Raw genomic sequence first — 23,227 nt, 5'->3', positions numbered from 1 at the left:
CGCGGGGGAGCAAACAGGGGAGCCCGCGGGGGAGCAAACAGGGGAGCCCGCAGGGGAGCACGCGGGGCAGCACGCGGGGCAGCACGCGGGGGAGCAAACAGGGGAGCCCGCAGGGGAGCACGCGGGGCAGCACGCAGGGGAGCAAACAGGGGAGCCCGCAGGGGAGCCCGCAGGGGAGCACACGGGGCAACATACAGGGGAGCACGCGGGGCAGACACAGCGCAGCACGCAGGGAAATCGAAGCCCCACAGCGACTGGCTTGGAAAGTGACAGTTCTTGCCACCAGCGGGGCGTGAAGCCGGGAGCCCGGGAGGCCAGCGCGCCGCTCTGGGAGGGCCCAGGGGAGGCTGGGGCGGCTCCGGAGAGAAGGCAGGCACGCAGCCCGGACTCGCACGCGGAGACAGTGGCCGAAGCGAGCCCGGGGCGCCCGGGGGGGGAGGTTAGCTGCTCACCTGGGAGCAAGTCTCGGAGCAGCCGTGCTCACGGAGGGAGCCCCCTGGGAGCAAAGGAACTAGCAGGTGCCATCTCCCTCCCCGGCCCCCCGTAAGCACGGCTACGCCTGCGGGAACAGCGCCACCGGCACTCACCACTTACACCGCTTACACCAAGCCCCCCGCTGTGCTTTCGAAAAGCACCACCCTCCCCAGCCGTGTGTGCCTCGTCCCAGCGGGCCAGGCCCCCTCCCCCAGAAGACCGGCCCAAGCCCCTGCCAACCCTGGGTCTCCCAACCCGGGAGTTTTCCGGAACCTCAGTTCTCGCGGAGGCAGCAACAGGTCACATTTCTCAGGCACACCAGGGCACCCCTAGAGGTACCAAACACTGCACACAACTGGCCTGAAGGATGAGGCGCCGGGGACACAAGAGCAGCGAGCATGTGGCACACACCGGAGACACTCCCAGGGCACCAGGGCCTGGGGACGGGGTCACCGCGCTGCGGGGCACTCTAGAACCTCTTCTTCAGACGGCCGTCACCCTCAGCAACAGCAGGAACGGGCACAGAGACATAGACAAAAGAGGAGACAGAACAAGGCCCGAGCCGGAGGGCCCAGCAAAACAGATACGAGCAGTGTGCCTGATGGAGTGTTTAAAGCAGTGATCATAGGATGCTCATTGGACTTGATAACCACAAATCGAAAACCACAAAAAAATGAGTAAAGAGGAAAAAATGCAAATATATCACTAAAAACAACCAGCAAACTATAAGAGAGAGAAAGACAAGAAAGGATCAGAGAAAAGCTTCAGAAACAACCATNAGACATAGACAAAAGAGGAGACAGAACAAGGCCCGAGCCGGAGGGCCCAGCAAAACAGATACGAGCAGTGTGCCTGATGGAGTGTTTAAAGCAGTGATCATAGGATGCTCATTGGACTTGATAACCACAAATCGAAAACCACAAAAAAATGAGTAAAGAGGAAAAAATGCAAATATATCACTAAAAACAACCAGCAAACTATAAGAGAAAGACAAGAAAGGATCAGAGAAAAGCTTCAGAAACAACCACAAAACAAGTAATAAAATGGCAATAAATACATATCTACCAATAATTACTTTGAGTGTAAATGGACTAAACGTTCCAATCAAAAGACCTAGGGTGACAAAATCGATTTTTTAAAAAAAAAGGCCCATCTATATGCTGCCTACAAGGGACTCATTTTAGATGTAAAGACACTAGTGGATTGAAAGTGAGGAAAAAGAAAAATAGCTATCAGACAAATGGCGGTCAAAAGAAAGCCTGAGGAGCAAAACTTATATCGGACAAAACAGATTTTAAAACAAAGACTGTAAAAAGGGGGAAAAGGACACTATATAAAAATAAAGAGGGCACACCAACAAGATGATATAGCAATTGTAAATATTTATGCACCCAACCCAAACACAGAAAACAGTTCGTAACAAACAGAAAAGATCTAATCAATAATAATACATCATTAAATCCATATATGAAAGACCCACTGCTAATACCATCCTCAATGAGGAAAAACTGAGAGCTTTCACCCTGAGATCAGAAACACGGCACGGATGTCCACTCTCACCGCTGTTATTCAACTTAGTACTGGAAGTCCTATCCTCAGCAATCAGACAACACAAAGAAATAAAAGGCATCCAAATAGGCAAGGAAGAAGTCAAACTTTCACTCTTCGAAGATAACCACCTCACACCTGTCAGAATGGCTAACATTAACAATTCAGGAAACAACAGATGTTGGTGAGGATGCAGAGAAAGAGGAACCCTCTTGCACTGGTGGTGGGAATGCAAATTGGTGCAGCCGCTCTGGAAAACAATATGAAGTTTCCCCAAAAAGTTAAAAATAAAACTACCCTACAATCTAGTAATTGCACTACTAAATCTACTAAACCAAAATGCATAAAAATGAAGGTCCATTAAAGCTTTTAGGAGAAAAATGTTATTTTCAGTTCAAGACAGACAAATGAAATTCTCTAATTCTGTATTCTGTTTGAGGAAACAGAAACTTTTAAATTGGTTGAATCAACTTTCTAAGAGATTTGTTAATTTTCTTACTGACACAAAAGAAAATGCTTAAGAAGAGTATTTATAAGAAATTAAAGGTCTTGACGTACTGATTATATCTTACCCAGCTAAGTACACATGGCTATGTGGTCTAATTATCTCGGTAAGTATTCACAACTCTGCACATCTACAGAAGCAGGCGCACCTCGGCGGCACTGAAGAATGTGCCTAAGATGGACTGTCCACAACTTCTGCGGTCCTCGTCATCGGCCACCTCGTATTCTGCCTGATGGTAGAGATGAGAACAAAGAAAAAGAGTAGTTTAACTTCCCCGGCTTCATGAAGTTTCAAATTCTCTGACTTGTTACCCTATGAACCACAGAGAAGTTCTAATTGGTTTGATATTGACCAAGTACCTGCAGCTCTTCTTTGGGAAACTAATGGCAACAGTTTTCTCTAAAGGGTGAATATGCAGTAGAGCAACACATCCCATAATACCCTGTCATATCACACTTTCCGCCCTTACATGTGGCCGAGTAAAATAGCATCAAATAAAGAGCTTTGGTTGTTCTAGGCAATAGCAGTGTAGAAATGTCCAAGAGGTACTGCAGAAACACCTGAGTACAGACCTCCCAGAGAAGTCACATAGCTTCACAGATGTCAGACGAGGGACCCTAGCGAGGACACTACCACACAGGCCAGAAAACAGAGGAAGGGTCAAGGCAGAACCTGATCAAGATCTAAGCATCCACAAAGGATAAGCAAGGAAGAAACTGAAAAGAAAGAGAAGGGAGAAAAACAGAGCAGAAATCATAAAAGCCTGGATAAGAATTTCAAGAAGAAGCTACTCAACAGTCAATGACCTGGAGGCTGGGGCCCGGGGAGGCCTCCGCGCAGCCACTGGGCTCTGCACGCTGGGGCCTTGCAGAGCGGTGAGGCTGACTAGATGGGGCCAAAGAGATTAGTGAGGAAACCAGAGCAGGGCAGAACTGTCCCGTCACCTGCTGGCCCCCCAACAACCACAGCCTCCTAGCACCACCCGGAGGTCCAAACCTGAACTGGCGTCAGCAAGGCAGCTCAGTTTATTTGAAATAAACAAGAAGCGTAGGTCCCTGAATTCTTAGATTATAGCAGCTTGGCAAATATAAGCCAATGCATGAAGACATAGCTACGCTCTCCTCCCGGAGTCGGGGAGCCGTGCCCCACTACACCAAGTTCTAGCTGGAAAAAAATCACCTCCTTTCAAAGCGCTGTCTTATTCTAGCAAAGGGACAGGAAGGAAAGGGCTGCTGGAGCCCCAGGGAGAAAAGGGAAGAGTCTCACGGGGTTTCCTGAAAGGACTCAGGCGCACTCCATTCTACCATGCTTTGCTTTATTGCGCTTCACAAATAACACATTATTTTTTAATTGAAGGTTTGTAACGACCCTGCAATGAGCAGGTCTATTGGTGTCATTTTCCCAACGGCACTTGCTCATGTCATGTCTCTGTCACGATTTGGAAGTTCCTGCTGTATTTCAAACTTTTTCATCATCATTATGTTTGTTTTGGTGATCTTTGGCCAGTGACTGGTTTGGGACGACACGAACCGCACTCACATAAATGTGGTGCGTGTTCTCACTGCTCCGCTGACCAGCCATTCCCCTCCCCCCTCCTGGGGCCTCCCTATTCCCTGGGACATGACGATATTGAAATTAGGCCAATTAATAACACTACAATGGCTTCTAAGTAAGTGTTCAAGCAAAAGAAGGGTCAATCGACGTGGCAGACTTCTATGTTGTCTTATGGTAAGACACTGCCACAGACCCCCACGTCAGCAGCCCCCACCACGGTCAGTCAGGAGCCATGGACATCAAAGCAAGACCCTCCGCCAGAAAAAAGATGACAACTTGCTGAAAGGTCAGATGATAGTTCGCATTTTTAGCAACAGACTATTTTTTTAATTAAGGTATGTACATTGTTTTTTTAGACATAATGTTATTGTATGGTTAATAGACTACAGTATAGTATAGAGGTAACCTTTTTTAATGTTTATTTATTGTTTTGAGAGAGACAGAGTGAGCAGAGAAGGGGCAGAGAGAGAGTGACAGAGGATCTGAAGCAGCTCCAGGCTCTGTGCTGACAGCAGAAAGCCCAATGCAAGGCTTGAACCCGCCAACCATGATATCATGACCTGAGCCACCCAGGTGTCCCTAGACATAACTTTTATATGCAATGGGAAACAAAACGAATTCATTTGACTCGCTTCATTGTGATATTCGCTTGTGGGGCATAAGTTTAAGAATTCCCTGAGCATGCACCAATGGGTTAACAAGGCTTAGGGTGGAAAGCCATCACAGGGTGAAAGCGCCCCCAGCGTAGAACGAAGCATGGAGCAGAAAGACGCTCCACAGGATGAAAAGCGTCCGAGAACAGTTCCAAGTGGAAAGCCCCCGCAGCAGGGAGAAAAGTCCAGAGCTAACTAACAAGAACAACGCCTTGTTAGCCCTGAGGTAGCACATTTCGTCTGACACTGCCCCTAGAAAACTTAAGATAAACAGACACGGTGCCTGGTGCCTGCAGTAAACAGCCGTCTGCTCAGTGCTAGGACTTTTGATTTGTATTAACCCAAACCCCTAACACCGCATACCTTTGAGACCCCGTTTCTCTCACACACACGAGTTAATGGTCACCGTTTGTCTCTTTCTGCACATCCGCCACGGGGCAAGGACCCTTACTCAAGGCCCTTGTCTCCTCTCTGACATTAGCCTCTCTCATATCCAATTCTGCATCCGCTCTCTTCCTGGACAAGAGAGAACTCCAGACTCAAAGTCTGTGACCCTCGCTTCACTGCCACAGTCTGGAGCTGGACCTGATCCACAATATCTCCGAGTATGCCTGCATTGACCATATGTTAGAAGGAGGATCACCTGCTTCCAGACTCCAGTTGAGCACAGGCAAGGTAAAACTTGCCACGGAAGGTAAAACTGCGGATAAGGGGGAATATCATATAGGGACTTCCATACCAAGGTAACATGACACTGAGAAGCTAATTTATCCCCTCTTACCATCATTGCCAAGGTCTACTTAGAGAGATCTAAGTTTTTAGATCTAGCCTCTTAATTTCCAAAAGCACAAGAGTGGGTGTTTCACCACTGAGACACATTGCTCACCACTGCATCTAGGAACTCGATGTAGATCTTTAGATCATTTCTTGTATCACAGAACTGCCTGAAGAGAAGTCTTCCTATTGGCTGCTTGTCACAAAGGCTGTTATAATCCTTTTCTGGATGGAGAAAGGGGATAAGAAACGAACAAATATATTCATTACAATTCAGAAAGTGCTTTTCTGAGCCTGCTGTTTTCACCTGATAAAATAAAAGTCAATAATAGTATTTGCAGTGTTTTTTTAAACCACTGGTTTGTTTACTAATCTAGACTGGGTTATCATGAATATTTATAATTCCTACACAGAGCGAAAGGTAGCTGGAGAACTGATAACGGTGTGTGAGGCAAATGGCCCCGGAGATGTCTCTGCTCCCCTGCAAAGGGAATGATGCATGGAAGCAGCATTCCCTGGGGAACTGAGCAGCCGCAGTCACAGCAAAGGAAAAGAGGGGCAAGAAAGAGACCCCACTCCATCCCTGTACAGGCCTGACCCCCCCCCCCAGTGTGTTCGGGACAAGTTGCATGTATGTAAAATACACCACAGGCATGTACTAAATTACATTTTTTAAAATTCTTTGCCATTTTGCTACCTTTTTACACTTTTACAAGTTACAATTATATATTCCTAATTATTTTTTTAAAGACACACACTGAGATTTGATTTTATTTTAGAGAGAGAGAGATTGAGTGCATGTGTAAGTTGGGGAGGGGTAGAGGGGGAGAAAGAGGGAGAGAGATGGAGAGAGAGGGAGGGAGAGAGAGAGAGAGAGAGAGAGAGAATGAATCTTAAGTAGGCTCCATGCCCGGTGCAGAGCACTGCTCGGGCTCTATCTCACAACCAGGGCTCAATCTCACAACTGTGAGATCATGACCTGAGTCAAAATCAAGAGCCAGACACTGAACCAACTGAACCACACAGGTGCCCCTGTGCTTAATTATTTTTTAACTGCTCTTATTTTTTTTTCTTCTCAATAGGATAATACATTATATACCTTAACCTTAGCCCAAACACTGATATCGTTTTGAGAACAAGGCACTAATATTTAGTCAAAGTATCAAGAGGGATATAAAACAAAAATGATGGGGTGCCTGGGTGGCTAAGTTGGTTAAGTGTCCAATTCTTGATCTCAGTTCAGTTCTTGATATCAATGGTCGTGAGTTCAAGTACCACAATGGGCTCCACTCTGGGCATCAACCCTACTTAAAACAAACAAACAAACACAAAAATGTTATGTTCAAAATAGCTTAAACATCGCCATGAAGGGGCGCCTGGGTGGCTCAGTTGGTTAAGCATCCAACTTCGGCTCAGGTCGTGATCTCACAGTTCATGAGATTGAGCCCTGTGTCAGGCTCTGTGCTGACAGCTCAGAGCCTGGTGCCTGCTTCAGGTTCTGTGTCTCCCTCTCTCTCTGCCCCTCCCCTGCTCATGCTCTGTCTCTTTCTCTCTCAAAAATGAATTAAACATTTGAAAAAACAACAACAACAACAACAACATTGCCAAGAAAATCAGTTGCTCTGAACCTGAAATGAACATTATGTTCAGGTACTCAAAGTGGCTCTAAAGCTGAAGAATTAAATAAAATTCATGAAAAATAAGGTAGCCATAACAAATTCCTCAATTAAAAGGTTTGTTAATGCCAAGTAATTCTTGGAATCTAAACAACCCTACTCTGGGTCACTGAGTTTGCATATGGAAAAGAACAGGCAAGGAGGTAGGTATTTTGGTTGCCAGTGCACAATTGCTTGTTTCAACAAACAACAGTTTTGCAAAAATTCCACTACTCACTTTGTCTAATTTTACTACCACATTTTATTTTAGGGATACTATATTTAAAAAACAGGGGGCACCTGGGTGACTCAATCAGTTAAGCGTCCGACTTCAGCTCAGGCAATGGTCTCACAGTTTGTGGGTTTGAGACTTGCATCAGGCTCTGTGCTGACAGCTCAGAGCCTGGTGCCTGCTTCGGATTCTGTGTGTGTCTCTGTCTCTCTCTTTGCCCCTCCTTTGCTCGTTCTCTCCTTCTTTCAAAAATAAACTTTAGGGGCGCCTGGGTGGCTCAGTCCGTTAAGCGTCCAACTTCGGCTCAGGTCATGATCTCACGGTTTGTGGGTTCGAGCCCCGTGTCGGGCTCTGTGCTGACAGCTCAGAGCCTGGAGCCTGTTTCAGATTCTGTATCTCCCTCTCTCTCTGACCCTCCCCTGCTCATACTCTCTCTCTCTCTCTCTCAGAAATTAAAAAGAAAAAAATAAACTTTAAAAACACATATTTAAAATTAAAAAAAAAAAAGAACCCCTCAGCTGAAACCCTGGACACAAGCTGGACTCCCTGAGGGAGCTGCCCACACACCAGGATCACACACGAGGCCCTGCCCACATAGACCTCTTGGGAGCTGCTCCCTGCTGAGGGCCACCTAGGCCCTGGGGCGGTGGAGGTGCCGTGGGGGCAGGAAGGGCTGGGGCAAGGGGGCGGCCAGCGGTGAGACCCGTCGGGGGCCAGAATGAAGGTAGCAGAATGGGAAGAAAGAGGCCAATTCTCTGGCGACAAATGAACCTCACAAGGCAACTTGTTCAACTTCGGTCAAGTCTTCCCCTTAACAGTGCGGACTTCGTGACAGGAACCAGGGGAGCCGTCTTTGCAAGGAACCCACAGTCTACCCAGGGGACCATGAGGACTCAGGTGGCCCGCGGCAGCCCCACTCATGGAGACGGGAACCTGGGCGCAGAGCAGGCCAGGGAAGACAGACCCAGACTCTGGTGCGCTGGGGGGCCCCGTGGGGACACCCGCAGTTTAAGCACTGCTCTACACGGGCGCCTGGGGGGCTCAGCTGCTTAAGCCTCTGGCTCTTGATCTCAGCTCAGGTCACGATCCCGAGGTTTGTGGGATGGAGCCCAGGCGGGGCTCTGCACTGGCATTATGGGGCCTGCTGAGGATTCTGTCCTCTCCCAATCTCTCTGCCCCTCCCCCGCTCTCTCTCCTCTCTAACCCTCCCCCACTCGCGTGCACACAGGTGCTCCCTCTCTTTCTCTCTCTCTCAAAATAAATAAACTTAAAAAGATAGTTTTGTTTTGTTTTTTAAAAAGAACAGCCCCGGAGCCCCGGAGACGCGGGGAGGGAGCAGTGCAAAGAGGAGGGGCCACGCAGCGGGCCAGGAGGCAACAGCCCCACATCTCAAGTTTATGGGGTGAGAGGGGGGCGCATAACTGTGGGTACATGTTTCCGATTGTTTTGTTGCATTTTACATTTATATCATCCTAGACACTAAAAAACCCTTGCTTACTAGAGATGGATTCCATTCAAACTTTCCAAATTTATTTCTTGATTACCCTTAATTTCATCCAGAACTCTGCTAGATCTGAGTCCTCACTTACAAAGGAAGCTACCTAACTGGCTCTAGAAGTCTTAATTCAGGTGCAGCAGGAAGAACTAAGGTGATTTGCACTTTCAAGTCTACATCCAAAAGCTCAGACATTGCATACATTTCTATCCTAACTACAAAATCTCTGAGTAAATGATCACAGGACACAAGCCACCCTTGCTGAAAGATCTTTAAAAACATAAACACAGGGTTAAGAGCCCCTTGGATGTTTCAGGAAGGAAGCAGGGCAAAATCAAAGAGCATGGGGAAGTCTAGGCCAAGGCTGAGTCACGTGACACGCGCCTCTCTCCCCTCTGGAAAATGACACTGCCACCCTCGGCCCACAGTGCTGGATATGTGCAGGGACTGGAGGGACTCAGCACACCACCTGGCTGGGCAGACTGTCCCTCGACGGGACCTGGGGACAGGCCGACCCTGCAGCGTGGCGAGGGGACCGTCCCTCGACGGGACCTGGGGACAGGCCGGCCCTGCAGCGTGGCGAGGGGACCGTCCCTCGACGGGATCTGGGGTCAGGCCGGCCCTGCAGTGTGGCGAGGGGACAGCATTGATACGGGCGCCTCACAGGAAAAGGTCTAATTTTACCCAGTCCAATTGTTTTAGATTGGCTCAGGTACAATAGCAAAAATTATGCCTGATTCCAAAAGACCTTAATTCTAAAGTCTTCCACTTATATTTGGGTGGTGAGAACATAGGTGATTATTTATTCAGTAAAGCCCTTTTTCTATTTCAAAATATTTCATCACACAATTTTCTCCATCCTGCAGCAATTCAAAATTTTCACATTGATGACATTAACAGAACTTTAAAGAAATGACAGCAACATCACAAAACCCATGGGAAGTTATATAATCAGGGAACTTTAAAAAAAATGTTTCTCTAAACCAGTCTAAAACAAATCTGGCATTTAAATAATCACCAAAAAAACCTATTTCCTTTTACCTTATCAGGCTCACAATTCCATGATGGTATCACTTTCCCATGCATTAGACTTCACATGCTGCTAAGATCGAACACCATAACCTATAGAAACGCGCCACCAAATACGAGGTCTCAGAAGCAGCAGGCAGCCGGCTTCCCTCCTCCCGTCAGGCCCTGGTCCCGCGGGAACCAGAAGATCTGGTCCTTGTGACCCCTCAGAGGCTGCACAGTGAGCTGTCTGCTGTCCCAGTCACGAGGGAGCAGGTGCCCCACGGGAGTTCAGGCCACAGAGGGGAGGAGCCCCACCGCCGTGGTCAGGGAGGGCCAGCGCCGAAGCCTTCCAGGTCGGAGCCCTCGGTGCACCAGAGTCAAAGTCCGCTGCCGAGAGGCTCTCTCCCGTGGGCAGTGTTGGGGGGGTGGGGGGGAGCTGGCCACGTGAGACACCGTGTTTGGAAGTGCGCCAAACCCTGAGGCAAGGATGAGCCGCTGACCAGAAGCACTCTCGCTTCCTTTCAAAGTGATCCTCCTCCAGAAAGAGCCCTAACTCAAAAGTTTTAGAGCTCACGGATCCTCTACGACCCACCAATTTAGAACCACCAAAGGATAAACATTAGAAAGGCCCAGCATGTGCTTATGACCACATGAAATCATACACGTGTAAACTAATAAAGTTAACAAAGAGCTGCACACAGTGGAGGGTGTCTGGTGGAAACTGTCGGATTCAGTGAGAAAGTCGGCTTGTACATCTTACCTGAAGCAATTTCGCTAACGTCACCAAGTCACTCATTCCTGCATGCATTCACTTAACAAAACTGTGGGTGAAACAGACACCTTGACCTTGGGACAAGTCCAGTGGCCGCTCAACCTCTGCGCTGACACGCCCACCAGCCTGCAGCCACCCTGGTCCCCAGTTCTCTGGACCCCTGCGCTCCCCAGACTCACCTGGCCCCTCCTTGGTCGGCTCCGCCCGAGCCACACCAGGATGCAAGGTCCTCTGAACCTGCTCAAGGGTCCTTTCCCCTCCCCCTGTCTCTAGGAAGAGCTTATCCACTCCCAGTCATGCCCGCTACACGTCCAGACCCAGACTCTTCAGATCTCTAAGCATGAACGTGCAGCCTCCGTCCACACAGAGCTCCTCACACCGTGAGCCCGATCTCGGGGGGTGGACCAGACGTGGAAGCCACCCTTAGTACCACTACCTTCCTGCTTCCACATGTAAATCAGTCTGATTCTACTTCCTAACGGTCTCTCATGGTCATCCGATTGGTCCCCTCCACTCCATGCCAAGCCACCATCACCTCTCGCTCACGCAAGGGCGACAGTCTCACCGGTGGCCTTCCTGCCCCTCTATCGACACTCTAATTACATTCCTCACCCTGAAGCCTGGGATGCCCTTCAAAGGGCATCTACTTACAACGTCCCTCTGCTGCAACTCTGACAAGGCCACCGTCCTAGAAAGACGAGTGTCTTTCCCAGGCTTACAAGCCCCGCCTCCCTTGTCTCCTCCCATCCGGCTCTCTGCTCCAGGAACACTGGCCTTTCTGATGTCCCCTGCTCTGCTCCGTCTCCCTTTGCGGCCCCTGTACTTCCCCAGCGGTCGACACCCTTTCCTTCAAAGGGCTGACTGCAATTTGTAATTATGCTTATTTCTGCAATTACTTATAACTATCTCTGCCAAGAGGTCAGAGGTCATATCTGTTTCTTAGCCACTGCACCGGTGGTACCATTCCCAGGCCTTGGTACATGGAAGGAAATAAATGCGGACACTTAAAGCTTACCTAATGGAGCGGTACACCTTAAACTCGTATGGTGTTTATGTAATGTAAATTATATCTCAATAAAAATAATTTTTAAAAAGAGCATGAAATGGGGGAGAAAAGTTAAGTGATGGGATATTTAATGTCATTTACGTCATTCTATGTACTAAAAACTACCCCCAATCAGAAGTATACAGAGGTCATTTATATGCAAATATACACGAATATATTTCTATGATCCTATGAATATATTCAATAGCATAAATAATCCTAAAGTAAAGTTTATAATCTCTTAATTATAATGCAAATGTGAAATAATGGAATCAACCTCCGTATTAATCAGTTGGTGCTATATGCAGAAAACAATTACTATTAACCATGGATCAAGTATCAGTTGGCCCAAAGAAGCCCAAAGATGCTCGATATCATTAGTCATTAGTGAAATGCAAGTCACACTGGCCAGGATGACTATAATGAAAATAAGCGTTGGCAAGGATGTGGAGAAACTGGAACGCTCATATGTCGCTGCTGGGAATGTAAAATATACAACTGCCTTTAGAAAACAGTTTGCCAGTTCCTCAAAAAGTTAAGCCTCGAGTTACTGTCTGTCATAGGCTGAATAATGGCCCTCCCAAGGTATCAGGTCCTAATCCCCATAAATGTGACCTTATTTGAAAAAGAAAAAAAAAGAGCCTTTACAAATATGATTAGGTCAAGGACCTTGAGATGGACAGCTGGCCTGAAGTACCTGGGTGGGCCCTAAATGCAAACACGTGTATCCTTACGAGCGTCTAGAAACAAACCCTCACCTTCACAGTCAGTTGATTTTGATAAAGGTACTAAGACAATTCAATAGTCATTCAACGAATGGTTCTGGAATAACTGGATATCCAAAGCAAGAGAATGAAACTGGATCCCTTAAAAATGGTTAAAATGGTCATTTTAATGTGTACCCTACCGTGAACACAAACACTTGTACATGAAGGTTTCTAGCAGCATTATTCATAACAGACCAGGACGACAAGTCCTCACCAACTGATGGGTGGGTAAACAAGGAGTCGTATATGCATACAATGAAACGTTACTTGCCAAGAAAAAGGAATTAAGGGCTGACTCCTGCTACCACATGGACACACCTCGACAGCGTTGTGTTTGCTTGTAGAGAGAGGATTCATTGGGTCACGGGGAGAGGGAATTTTACTCTTCTGTTCTATGTAGAACAATGCGCATATACTACGTGGTAAAAGAACAACACCTAACCAGTGCTACAGTGCCAGACGGGGCCCCCAGACTGGCACTATTTACTCACCAATGGAACGTCGAAGCTCGCTGCACTGGCTGACAAGGGGCAGCTTCAGCATTTCCCTCCATTTTCTACTACGACCACTTTTTTTGCCATATCCTCCTAAGTTTGGGGGGAAAAGTATTTTTTTAATGAAAATACAGTCTCTAAATTATTGGTCTTATCTACAACACTGCTTGACAAAGCATGAAAATCCCAAATGATACAATGAGTTACTGGCTCTATCATTTAGAAACCGTGTGACCTTGACCTTCTATAAGTAATCCTGCTGAACCTCAGCTTCCAAATTTGTAAGCTGGACCTAACACGTCATACATGGCTGCATATCTACTATGGCTCAAACGCCTGCAAAGTACAGGAAATACAATGGTAAAAAGGACAACAGCCCTCCCCTCCAATCTAGTGTGGGAGATTTGAAAAAAAAACACACCAAAAAAGCAGTTAATGATAAGTGATTAAAAAATTAGCCAATCGTACAGCGCTAAGTGGTATGAAACAAAATCAAGCAAGGTGAAGGTGAAGGGCACAATTAAGGCTGAGGTGAGCTGGGAGAAGGCATCTCAAGAGGGTCGCACTTGGGCAGAGGCGGGAGGACGGGAAGGAGGGAGCCTCTGGAAGACACAGACAAAGAGCGTCCCCTAGTGAGACAAGATGGTGGGAAAAGCTATTAGGTCATATTTTAAAAAAAAATTTTTTTAATGTTCATTTTTGAGAGAGAAAGACAAAGTGCAAGTGGGGGAGGGGCAGAGAGAGAGGGAGACAGAATCCAAAGCAGGCTCCAGGCTCTGAGCTGTCAGCACAGAGCCCCACGCGGGGCTTGAACCTAGGAACATGAGATCATGACCTGAGCAGAAGTCGAGCGCTTAACGAACTGAGCCCCCCGGGTACTCCTATTAGGCTGTATTTTTAGCAGACGGCAGCCACGCTTGAGGTAAGCAGAGCAGAGAGAGATACTGAGTCTCTATGTTGTTTGTACGTCTGAAACTAAGGTAATGTTGTGTGTCAAGTATACTCAAATAAAACTTTTTAAAAAATAAGTAACATAAAAATCTAAAAAGATTTTAGAAATATCTTTTTAAATAAGTGCCTTTAAAAAAAACTTGGAACACCTGGGTGACTCAGTCAGTTAAGCATCCAACTTCAGCTCAGGTCATGATCTCATGGTTTGTGGGTTCGAGCCCCGCTTTGGACTCTGTGCTGACAGCTCAGAGCCTAGAGCCTAATTCTGATTCTGTGTCTCGCTCCCTCTCTGCCCCTCGCCCACTTGCTCTCTGTCTCTGTCTCTCTCTCTCTCAAAATTAAACATTAAAAATAAAACCTTGGGGAAATTAGAACCCTCAATTTTAAGCATTCTGAGGAGTTGAAATTTTATCAAATTTTGTCCAAGAGAAAACAGCACAGTTTGGGTCAGTGACTGAAAGGCTCCAGGGCTACTGGAAAGAAGAGAAATCTGGGGGAATGCCGCGTTCGGGAAGTGGGGGCCCTGCCTGAAGCACGTGAGCAGAGAACTGAGAGAGCCATGGAGGGTGGCTGCACGGCTGACTCCGGAGAGAAGGCCCGGCTGGACTACGGATCGGACACGAATCTGCCACACAGATGATGGTTGGAGACGCAGGGGCTTCTTCTGTGGCCGGTTTGCTCCTCTGCTTACCCCCTCCCCTGCCCCATTTCAACTGGGATTGTGACTCTAGACTTCTATCCCACTGCACAGAGGCCCCAGAGAACCTCAAGGTCAACATGTTCAAATCAGACTCAATTTATCTTCCCCTCGAATTCAACCGTCCTTCCACACGCTGTGCCTCGAGCGGACCATCCCCCACGTACCAGGCGAACGGAGCTGGGAACCACGGCACTAATCCTCTCTCTGAAGTGCCCCCACCCATTTATCCAGACAGCATTTGCACCGAAGTCCCGTGTGCTGGGCACCGTCCGGGCACCAGGCACACAGCAGAGGGCCGGGTGGCCAGCGCTGCCTTGAGGTGCTCCTGCCCTACTCGCCTTGCCCACGCTATTAAACTCATTAGCCTCTTCTTCGGACCGGCCTTCCTACCTCTGGTCTCCCCTTCCGGACCCTCCACACTGCCTCCCACGGTCACTTTCCTAAAATGCAAGTGCCAGCCCACTCCTGAGTCTAGGGAGGATGGAGAATAGAGCACAGCCCCGCCCGCCATCTCGCCACAGGCAGCCATCTCCAAGCCGCACTATCTACAAAGGCCCCAAAGAAGCCAAGGTGGGCTCCACCCTGGACGGTCACTCTGGGCTCAGCAGTGTAGGCAAACCTCTACTCAGCTCAGGCAGGGCCACCCCCACAAAGCCTGCCCCGCCTTCCTAGGGAGATACAGGGACTCCTTCCTCTTCATTCCTTTTGCATCTTGAAAACATCTTCATTAAATCTCAGTGATGGCAGGTTCTAGGTTCGTGGTCTAACTCCCAATGTATCTCCAGCATTCAAAAAATGATTGAAGGAATAAATAAATGGGCCTCCTGGTGCCCAGCACACTCCGAGCGGTACTGCAACCGCAGACACTAAAGGCAAAAACTGGAGATGCTGACTACAGAGCATGGGTCAGAGGGAGGATGAAACTGCCAAGGTCTAAGAGGAGGGGGAGGAAGTCAGTTTACTGAGTACTTATTATGTGCTGGGTACCTTTCTAGGAGCTTCATATATATATTGATTCATTGAATCATCCCTCATCCTATGATGAAAGCACTACTACTCTTCCCTTTTTTCGGTTAAGGGACCAAAGCAAACAGGTCACATAACTTGTCCAACATCACACAACCAGTGAGATGGGTGGGGGGGGGTGCCCCACTCCAGGAATCCTGCTTAATCATTACTGCTATTAAGAAGACAAATGGTGTGACCAAAGCCTTTTTTTAAAAGCACACAAACATTTAAAATAAATTGTTTGCCAGAAACACATCTAGAAGTTATGTTGCGAAATACAAATACGAAGCCAAAACTTCCCAAATGTCGGAAGCAGTCATGGTGACAGCCCTCATCAGCGCTGACTGCGGCCAGCTGCGCCGCTGCAAGGTCCCGGTCTGCTCTCACTAGACCCTCCCATCAGCCCTACAAGGTGGGTACTGCTTCCATGTTATAATCCTAATCTTACAGCTGAGGAAACTGAGGCACAGAGTTGTGAAATAATTTGTCCAAAGCATTATAAGCAGCAAACAGAGAAGCTGGGATTTGAGCCCATGTAATCACACTGACCAAATGGGGACATTGACACCCCCTTTGTCATAATAGCTCAGTTTTTCTACCTGTGATTAGGACCACACTAAGGTAAATGCATCAGGTGAGAAAGAACTAGATTGACTAGCTCTCTGGTCTACAAATTCTGCTGGATATTAAGGGGTTTAGGACTTGGCTTTCTACTATGAATACCGTAATTATTCTTATAACATATTCTGGGATATCATATACTATCCCTAGTCCTAGACCCACAGAAGCAAGCACAATTATTAATTTGGTGTGTGTTATCCCAATCCATTTGTAAATTTGTGTGTGTGTGTGTGAACGCGCACATGTGCGTGGTAACCTTGAAAAAAATATTGCGTTAGAGGAAGATTCTTTTTTGTTTGTTTGTTTGTATCTATTTTTGAGAGAGAGAGAGAGAGACAGAGCACGAGTGGGGGAGGGGCAGAGAGAGAGGAAGACACAAAGTCTGAAGCAGCTCCAGGCTCTGAGCTGTCAGCACAGAGCCCAACGTGGGGCTCGATCCCACAAACCATGAGATCATGACCTGAGCCGAAGTCGGACGCTCAACCAACTAAACCACGCAGGTGCCTCAGGGGAAAATTCTTAACCTGGCATCCACAGCCTGATATCAAAGTTTCCCTGAATTTGGACAGAAAAAAACCTTCACGGTTGGCTTCACTAACTTCTAACCAAAACTCACCATTTCTGTCAGCCATAAGTGTAGGTAAGAGAACCTCAGCATTAGCAGTGCCTGCGACTTCATCACCAAGAGGATTCAGGTTTTTCTGTGATGTTACGGTTGCCAGAAATAACTCGAAATGTCATTCACACTCGTATTACTGCTTTGAAATTACAATATTGGTGCCAGATGGTCTGCAAGGGCTCAGGTGACGGGGCCAAGCAACCCCTGGGCAGCTCACTCTGTGCCTTGTAGCTCGTTGTTCAGGCTCCAAATGGCAGATCCCGCGCCCTCGCACACACGGTCTAGCTGCGCGCCCTGCTCGCTGTGACTCCCTCAGCACAGCTGAGGGACACAGGGAAGCGGCTGAGCCAGAGGCCACCCCTCAGCTCCAAAGCCCCGTCAGACTACGCAGTGAGAGCCTTCACACTGACAGAGCTTTAAGGACGAGACCTACACTTGCTCGGTCTTGCCCTGTTACTCAGTGCTCTGGGAACGAAGCACTTCTTACAACACAAATCTGTTAAGAAAGCTTACAATTATCTGAATATAACTGACTTCTTTTACAATCATGTGCATATTACTTTATTTAGATTAAGAACCCCTACTCTAGAGGTTGTTAAGTGCATACACCACCCTACAATTTCATTCTTTTCTGCACAGCTCAGGCCATTTTGACACACATTATTCACTTTGTCCCAGGTGGGCCCCATGCTGCTCCCACCCCCCAGCTCCCAGCCTCATGACCTTTGCCTTCCCTGTTTCACAGCCCAAAAAGCTCTTCCTCAGCAAAGCTAGACCTCTCATGCCCTCAGGTCTTTTCTCCTGGCCATCCAATCTGAGCTTCCATGGCCTACCCCCATGCCCACCCTTCGCAGCCCCATCTCTGCTTTACTGTGTCTTCTTAACCCTTGTCACCATCTACCATACAATCTACTTCACATATCCTATTGAGTGAGGACCTGTCTCTTCACAAGATTAGAACCACCTAGAAGAGAAGGGTCTTATCTATGTTATTCACAGCCGTAACCCCAACAGCTGCATGGGCACCTGGCAGAAAGTAGGCATTCAGTAAATACTTGGTGAGTGAATGAATTTGGTTTAAATACTATATAGTAACCTACTATATAAATATTCTATTTATCTACTTCCCATTAATTGTCATTTAATGTTCCTGGTTTCCAATATTACAAATAATGTTACAACAAATATTCTTATAAATGTCTCCTTTACCACCATTTCTGCAGAGCGTAGAGCTAGGAGAGTTCTTGACCTGGGGCATTAACGGTCCCGTTCAATTGTTCTCCCAAATGGTTGTCAGTTACCATGGTTACGTAAAATACAGCATACATACTGGGTGTCATTCCCTTGATAGGAGGCACTCAGGGTTACTTTTCACATGTAATGTAAGTTTGTAGAGTCCAAAAGGAGACACATTCTCTTCCTTCAGTTTAAAACAGCCTGGGTTAGTCAGAAGAAGAGCTCCATGGAGAGCAGAGGCTGCGACTAAGCCAAGTAAACTTAGCTCACTTCCCTCTAAAAGTCCGCTACAACCCCAGGGCTCCCTGTAGTCTTCCAGGTTCCCAAATGCTCATCATACCACAGTTGCAGACACAAATTCGATGGTGAGGATCAGGCATCAGGACGTTAGCATTCATGTCGAGCAGGGGACCTCGCAAACGTACACTGTGGTCACTGCATTGAGCAGGAAGCCACCTGCCGACGCTGGCAGAGCCACCATCAGCCTGGATCCTACCTGACGGAACAAGAGCACTGCCGCCACGCTGGACCATCTGCCTGGCCTCTTGCAGGACAGAGAGAACTTCTCTGAGCTTGGATTACGCGCGGGGCGTATATGTTACATCAGTGCAGCCTACCCTAATTATACGGTGTGCTGTGATGAACAGGACAGCTCTAGCACAGGACTTCGAATATTAGAAGATAAAAACGAATATGGCTGGATTTATCTGAAAATAAAATTGTTTATTAACACACTATTGACTTACATTTTGTAGCAACATCACTTAGTCAACTCAGAAGACGGTAAAAACCACAGAGAAAAAGGACCTCTGCAAAGCACAAAGCCAACATGCTAAAACTTGCACGTTTTATTTGCTCATAAAAGAACGTCTCTTATTTCATTCACAATTCTTATTATTTGGCTTTGATTTCCTATACCACAACAAACTAGAAACAGAAAGTTACTGTAACAGGTAACTTACAGACAGATCTATGAGATAGCACATTGAAAGAACAGCCACAAAACTTGATAAAAAGGAAAGATAAGCATTCGAAGCACAGCACTGAGGCCTCTTGACATAGGGATAAAGAGGTACATGCCACAGGCCTCAGAGCAGCTTTTAACTTATGGGGGATCACAATATGCCCCTAAGTCTTCCAAAAGAAATTAATTTAGGCTCTATTTAATAAAGGCAGAAAGGGTGCACTGTAGAAATGCCAATTTTAAAGTGTCAACGCTCAAGGAAGTACATCCTAAATGACTCAGACGCCTCAGAGACTAGAGTAACGTATTCCCCGGTTTCAGAGAGCAAAGGTTTCTATGTATTTCGTGAAAGAAATGTCTTTCATTGAACGAAAAGAAAAACAAAATCCACCAGTCCGTCTCCAAAGCCCCGGTGGCCTGTTATCAGAAATGGCTGCAGGAGGCTTCCAAGAAGGAGGTCAAGGAACCCTCGTCCGGTACAGCCAGGCCCTGGGGGTGGCCGACTCCGGGGGCTGCGGGTCCAAAGGTTGGCAGTCCTGGTGCCCATGCCCGCTAGCAGAGAGCTTACCGGTAAGCCCATCATGAGGATCCGCAGTCACCTTTATAATAAACAACTGTCACGGGACTTAAGGGGTAAAAAAGAAGAAAGGGATGGAAATTCTGACAGCTGCTACAACGTGGATAAACCTTCGGGGCGTTGTGCTAAGTGAGATAAGCCAGTCATCAACGAGACCAATGCTGTAGGGTCTTACTTACATGAGGTGTTGGTGGTCAGACCATAAGAGACAAGCAGAATGGTGGCTGTCAGGACTGGGGAGGGGAGAATGGGGAGTTGTCACTAATGGGGACAGAGTTTCAATTGGAGAGTTCTGGAGGTGGATGGTGGGGACGTTTGCATAACAACGTGAATGTACTTAACACCACTGAACTTGCACTTAAAAATGGCTAAATGTATTTTACAACAACGAGTTTTTTTTTTTTTAAAGAAAAAGATCTACTCAAACAAGATAAAGTCACTGGCTGAGGACTGTATCTATGGAATCTATAGTGATGTCCCTCTTTCCTTTCTGAGATTAGTAATTCNGTCTCTTATTTCATTCACAATTCTTATTATTTGGCTTTGATTTCCTATACCACAACAAACTAGAAACAGAAAGTTACTGTAACAGGTAACTTACAGACAGATCTATGAGATAGCACATTGAAAGAACAGCCACAAAACTTGATAAAAAGGAAAGATAAGCATTCGAAGCACAGCACTGAGGCCTCTTGACATAGGGATAAAGAGGTACATGCCACAGGCCTCAGAGCAGCTTTTAACTTATGGGGGATCACAATATGCCCCTAAGTCTTCCAAAAGAAATTAATTTAGGCTCTATTTAATAAAGGCAGAAAGGGTGCACTGTAGAAATGCCAATTTTAAAGTGTCAACGCTCAAGGAAGTACATCCTAAATGACTCAGACGCCTCAGAGACTAGAGTAACGTATTCCCCGGTTTCAGAGAGCAAAGGTTTCTATGTATTTCGTGAAAGAAATGTCTTTCATTGAACGAAAAGAAAAACAAAATCCACCAGTCCGTCTCCAAAGCCCCGGTGGCCTGTTATCAGAAATGGCTGCAGGAGGCTTCCAAGAAGGAGGTCAAGGAACCCTCGTCCGGTACAGCCAGGCCCTGGGGGTGGCCGACTCCGGGGGCTGCGGGTCCAAAGGTTGGCAGTCCTGGTGCCCATGCCCGCTAGCAGAGAGCTTACCGGTAAGCCCATCATGAGGATCCGCAGTCACCTTTATAATAAACAACTGTCACGGGACTTAAGGGGTAAAAAAGAAGAAAGGGATGGAAATTCTGACAGCTGCTACAACGTGGATAAACCTTCGGGGCGTTGTGCTAAGTGAGATAAGCCAGTCATCAACGAGACCAATGCTGTAGGGTCTTACTTACATGAGGTGTTGGTGGTCAGACCATAAGAGACAAGCAGAATGGTGGCTGTCAGGACTGGGGAGGGGAGAATGGGGAGTTGTCACTAATGGGGACAGAGTTTCAATTGGAGAGTTCTGGAGGTGGATGGTGGGGACGTTTGCATAACAACGTGAATGTACTTAACACCACTGAACTTGCACTTAAAAATGGCTAAATGTATTTTACAACAACGAGTTTTTTTTTTTTTAAAGAAAAAGATCTACTCAAACAAGATAAAGTCACTGGCTGAGGACTGTATCTATGGAATCTATAGTGATGTCCCTCTTTCCTTTCTGAGATTAGTAATTCATGCCCTCTTTTTGTGCTAAAAGACAGCACCCAAATTGTCCACTTTATATTCACCCAGAAGAGAACACAGATGTGCAAACACAACAGTCCCCACACGGGTGTTGTTCTACGTGGCCGTTAACCCCGCAGAAGACTCAGCGCACAGAGCCCCTGCACTGGAATGACACGTCCGGGCCCCAGGGCTCCAGGGCTATTTTCCTTCCTCACCGCATCCGGTGTCAACGTTCACCTAACACAACCAGAGCAAGAGCTGGGGACAAGGCACCACTGGGCCTCCCAGTTCTTTCCTGCTCCCATGACAAAATCACCACACAGAAAAATGAAAGAGGATGCTGGAGAGGACACGTCAGATTCCCCGGCAGTACCTTACTTCATCAAGCCTGTTTTCACCAATGCTTCCCGAGAAAGGCTACTGCAGTGCAAAAGCAGCAGGGTGCACAACCTCAGAATAAATGGCGGTCTGCCGACTGCACAGATCTGCTTACTTAAAACTCAGCGCGGTGCTTCGCTATTTCCACCCAACTATGTCAATGAAAATTTTGCCCTGGTTAACTTCTGTCCCAGGAGGGACGGACTCCGACAGATACTCTGCTCTTCTGTGCCCTGTTTTGTCTCCATACCCTTGACTGCATGGTCCACGTGGTGCTTTACTTACATACAGGTGCCTTCATCTTGTCTGGCTCACTGATGGCCCATTTCCCTCATACCTTCCCAAAGTCACCTTTTCCCAAGTATTTCCCTAAAAGGCCTGTGAAGAGGAAGGAGGGGATTAGCAAAGACCAGCCCCAGTGCTCCTGACGCCGAGAGCCAGCAAGGTATGCCAGTCTCCCCCAAGGAAGGGCACAGGCCGGGGCCGCGGGTGCTGCAGAGCCTTGGCGAGGTTCTGGCCCCCGAGCCGGAGTCCAGGATGATGATAGGCCCCGTCCCAGATCCACAGGCTGGCAGGGAATCAGCATACCCTTCCAGGTCGGCTTCTCCCTGTGCGTCTGAGAAGCGCTGGTCATAGGGGTTCTATCCAGTGACGAAGCAGGAGCAAATTGACAGAAAGGGAGCTGGCATCTCCTGTGTTATTTTCTTAGTAAAGTTCCCTAATTTAGAATTCCACTGAGTCATGCTGGCTCATCAGTTCATATGAGCTCAAGTTAATGATTGTGGTGTACTTGATTTAACTCTTCAGGAGAAAAACAGTGTCAGCAAAACACCACACTGTGTCTGTCCAGCACGCCCTTCCCGGTTACCGGATGCTAGCCTTCCTGGTCTCCGGGATGGGCAGCTTCCTGCAAACCGTGGGTGACAGGCAGACACACAAGCCGTTTCGCCTGGTAGTTCCCACACACTTCTCTTCCCTCTGTAGGAAAATCAGTTTGCCTGGATTTGCAATTCAGTTCCTTTTGCCAAATAAATTTGAGCCTTTTGACTGTCATTTGAACTAATTATAACATCTGATTCCCTATGTGTGGGTAAAATAAAACATGTTCACTTTAATGTTATCTGTATGAGCACAATTTTACCTTCCTCCAGCAATTTTAAGATTCCATACTCCTAGTCAAGCTACATCCATGGGATTGGTAGTGATGTCCCTCTTTCATTTCTGATACTACTAATTTGTGTCTTCTTTTTTCCTTAGTCTGGTTAGAGGCTTACAGATCTTATTAATCTTTTCAGAGAATCAGATTTTCACTTTATTTCCTGTCTTTGGTTTCACTGATTTCTACTCTAATATTTACTGTTGCTTTTCTTCTTTTGATTTACTCTTCTTTTTCTAGTTTCCTAAGGTAGGAGCTTAGATTTCTGATTTTAAAAAAATGTTTTAAAGTTTAAAAAAAACTTAAATGTTTATTTTTTGAGAGAGAGCGAGAGAGAAAGAGGGAGGGAAGGAGGATGAG

General features: G+C 47.1%; 1 protein-coding gene across 1 annotated transcript in view; it reads right to left on the bottom strand.

The window, feature by feature from the left end:
- LOC144220382 (G protein-coupled receptor kinase 4-like) overlaps positions 1-23,227 on the bottom strand; it is a 53,167-nt gene that overhangs the window by 10,348 nt on the left and 19,592 nt on the right. The window contains exons 2-4 of the mRNA XM_077750592.1: positions 12,977-13,072; positions 5,621-5,733; positions 2,676-2,756 (exon numbers count right to left, since the gene is read on the bottom strand). Of these exons, the coding sequence (XP_077606718.1) occupies positions 2,676-2,756; positions 5,621-5,733; positions 12,977-13,072 (290 nt within the window). The remainder of the gene's footprint in view (positions 1-2,675; positions 2,757-5,620; positions 5,734-12,976; positions 13,073-23,227) is intronic.

Source organism: Crocuta crocuta, unplaced genomic scaffold, assembly GCF_008692635.1.
Source record: "Crocuta crocuta isolate KB4526 unplaced genomic scaffold, BGI_CrCroc_1.0 scaffold179, whole genome shotgun sequence".
NCBI classification, from domain to species: Eukaryota; Metazoa; Chordata; class Mammalia; order Carnivora; family Hyaenidae; genus Crocuta; species Crocuta crocuta.
This window is presented reverse-complemented; position numbering and strand designations above follow the sequence as displayed.